Genomic DNA, 3,024 nt, shown 5'->3' on the forward strand with positions numbered 1-3,024 from the left:
TTTGATTTTTTTTAATTTTTTGTTAAATATTTGTTTTATGATTCAAGACGATTTTCAGAGAAAAAAAGGTACTCAATTATATTTTCGTCTTGATGATACATACATACATGGATTTTATTTTAAGGAAAACTTTTCCTGAAAAATGAATAATTTTCAAGACATAATTTTGTAGTAGAAAAAATCATTAATCCGCATCTTGACGTTAGTTATTAAGATCAAATTTTTGTTTACATAATTTAAGCAAAAAAAATAATATTTGAAAGTAGAGTCTAGCAAATCGAAGGTATACCTCGGTAGAAAAAAAAACACTAATTTTTCCCATTTATGTATTTTTTGTCTTCTCTCATTTTTAGCAAACTCTAAGTGCTAATAAGTTAATAATTTTTTATTGTTTTAATGAATTTTTACACACTTGTGGACTTGTGATTTTTTTTTGTAAGTTTGAAGTTTGGATTTTTTTATTTTTTTTTAATATTTATGATTATTTTTTTATCAACCGTAATCAGAAAAAACAAATAATTATTTGTAGTCAAAGAAGTAATCTAAAGGGTCTAAAATCTACACTAAAAACAGTTTTTACGAAAAGTTAACTTTTTTTCTGTTTTCTATAATAATAAAAAAAACATCTTATAATAAGGTCGATTTATTTTTTATTTTTTGTTAAATATTTATGATTCAAGACGATTTTCAGAGAAAAAAGGTACTCAATTGTATTTTCGTCTTGATAATACATCGATTTTATTTTAAGGAAAATTTTTCCTGAAAAATGAATAATTTTGCAGACATAATTTTGTAGTAGAAAAAATCAGTAATCCGCATTTTGACGTTAGTTATTGAGATCAAATTTTTGTTTAAATAATTTAAGCAAAAAAAAATGTTTGAAAGTAGAGTCTAGCAAATCGAAGGTATACCTCGGTAGAAAGAGGTGCACTAATTTTTCTCATTTATGTATTTTTTGTCTTTTTTCAGTTTTAGCAAACTCTAAGTGCTAATAAGTTAATAATTTTTTATTGTTTTAATGAATTTTTAGACACTTATTACACTTGTGATTTGAAGTTTGAATTTTTTTATTTTTTAATATTTATGATTATTTTTTTATCAACCGCAATCAGAAAAAACAAATAGTTATTTGTATTCAAAGAAGTAATCTAAAGGGTCTAAAATCTGCTCTAAAAAGTTTTTCCGCAAATTTAACTTATTTTCCGTTTTCTATAATTCAAAAAATAACACATCTATAAAAAATTGTTTTGTAGTGTGATGGTAGTTTATTAGCAACTGGAAGCTACGACGGCTATGCACGAATATGGACAACAGACGGCCGCCTTGCTAGTACTTTGGGTCAACACAAGGGCCCCATTTTCGCCCTGAAATGGAACAAACGCGGCAACTACATTCTTTCAGCCGGCGTAAGTTTCCTCTCATTACTCGACCACGACTAAAAATCGCTTTAGGTCGATAAAACCACTATTATTTGGGACGCAGCAAGTGGGCAATGCACCCAACAGTTCAGTTTTCACTCCGCCCCAGCTTTGGACGTCGATTGGCAAACTAACACGTCTTTCGCCAGCTGTTCAACCGATCAGTGCATCCACGTCTGTAAACTGTCTCTCGATAAGCCAATCAAGTCGTTTCAAGGACACACAGTACGATTTTTCCCACATAGCCCAGTCAAATTAGACAAATCGGTGGAAAAAAATCCTAGAGTTTACACTTGGGTAGACATACCAGGTGAATAAAAAGTATGGAACCAAGCGTTTTTTTCGTAAACTAAGCACTTTACGAAAAAAATAATTAGTGTAGCGTAAAGGACAATTAAAATGTGACCATTTATCAAGAATAACATTTTTCGAAATTTCTTTTAGTTTTCGAGTTCTGGATTTTTTTTTAAACGGCAACCCACCGTGGTAATTTTTTTAATTAAAGATTATGATTTAAAAATGACCTCTAATTAAATAAAATTGTTTTTTAGCCAGTACTTTTTTTTAATTAATTGTTAAAGTTGCGTTCCGAGCTCATCACGAAGATTTTCCGTACTTAACCGAAGTGGTTGTTTCATGCATTTCATCATGGGAGTGCACTGATTTCTATGCAGGTGCTTTGAGGTGGTTTCGAATGGACTAAAAATAAAAGAAAATGATTTGTTATTAGATTTTTTGATTCATTCGGAACCACCCCAAAGCACCAGCACAAAAAAAACGGGCTCTCCTACAACCAACGTCATGAAACGACTTCCTCGTTCAAGTTCGGAAAATCTTCGTGATGGGCTCGGAACGTAACTTTAACAATTTATTAAAAAAAAGTACTGACTAAAAAACAATTCAGTTTAATTAGAGGTAATTTTTAGATCATAATCTTTGATTAAAAAAATTACCCTGGTGGATTGCTATTAAAAAAAAAATTCCAGAACTCGAAAACTAAAAGAAATTTCGAACAATGTTATTCTGAATAAATGGTCACATTTTAATTGAACTTTACACTAATTATTTTTTTCGTAAAGTGCTTAGTTTACGAAACAAACGCTTGGTTCCATACTTTTTATTCACCTGGTATATCAAAAGTCCCCGAAGGTGGGGGGCGAGCTCGAGAAGGAGGAGGGGGTTAAAGGTGTCTTTTTTTGGTTTTTTGCTTATATCTCGGAAATTATCACTTCTATAGGTTTTTATCTTCTTAGCAAAATTAAAGCTTAAATTTCCTACAAAAATGGTTCTTTGCTTTTTTGTTGTAGGACTAACCATAAGCGAGTTATAGGGCAGAAAAGAAACATCATTTAAAAAAATGTGCTTTATCTGCATTTAAAACAGAATTAGTCTTGTAATTTAAAAAAAAAAAACTGACAGTAAATTGAATTTACTGGGTCCAATACTTCATTAAAGGAAGGGGGAGTCACGAGGGTCTATAAATACAAACTCATCGTTTATGTAATTTATGCAGAATTTTCTATTTCTGCATCACAAAAATGGTCCTATTCATTTTTGTCGTAGGACTAATCGTAGGCTTCAAAAGTTTGGAGTCTACATAAAATTG

General features: G+C 30.4%; 1 protein-coding gene across 1 annotated transcript in view; it reads left to right on the top strand.

Moving 5' to 3' along the window:
- Positions 1–3,024, top strand: part of LOC123012783 (F-box-like/WD repeat-containing protein TBL1XR1) — a 9,451-nt gene that overhangs the window by 3,264 nt on the left and 3,163 nt on the right. The window contains exons 4-5 of the mRNA XM_044410915.1: positions 1,254–1,406; positions 1,452–1,643. Coding sequence (XP_044266850.1) covers positions 1,254–1,406; positions 1,452–1,643 — 345 coding nt within the window. The remainder of the gene's footprint in view (positions 1–1,253; positions 1,407–1,451; positions 1,644–3,024) is intronic.

The sequence above is a fragment of the Tribolium madens genome, unplaced genomic scaffold (genome assembly GCF_015345945.1).
Source record: "Tribolium madens isolate multiple individuals breed KSU strain unplaced genomic scaffold, Tmad_KSU_1.1 Scaffold_96;HRSCAF=242;Tcas5.2_LG5, whole genome shotgun sequence".
Classification (NCBI taxonomy): Eukaryota; Metazoa; Arthropoda; class Insecta; order Coleoptera; family Tenebrionidae; genus Tribolium; species Tribolium madens.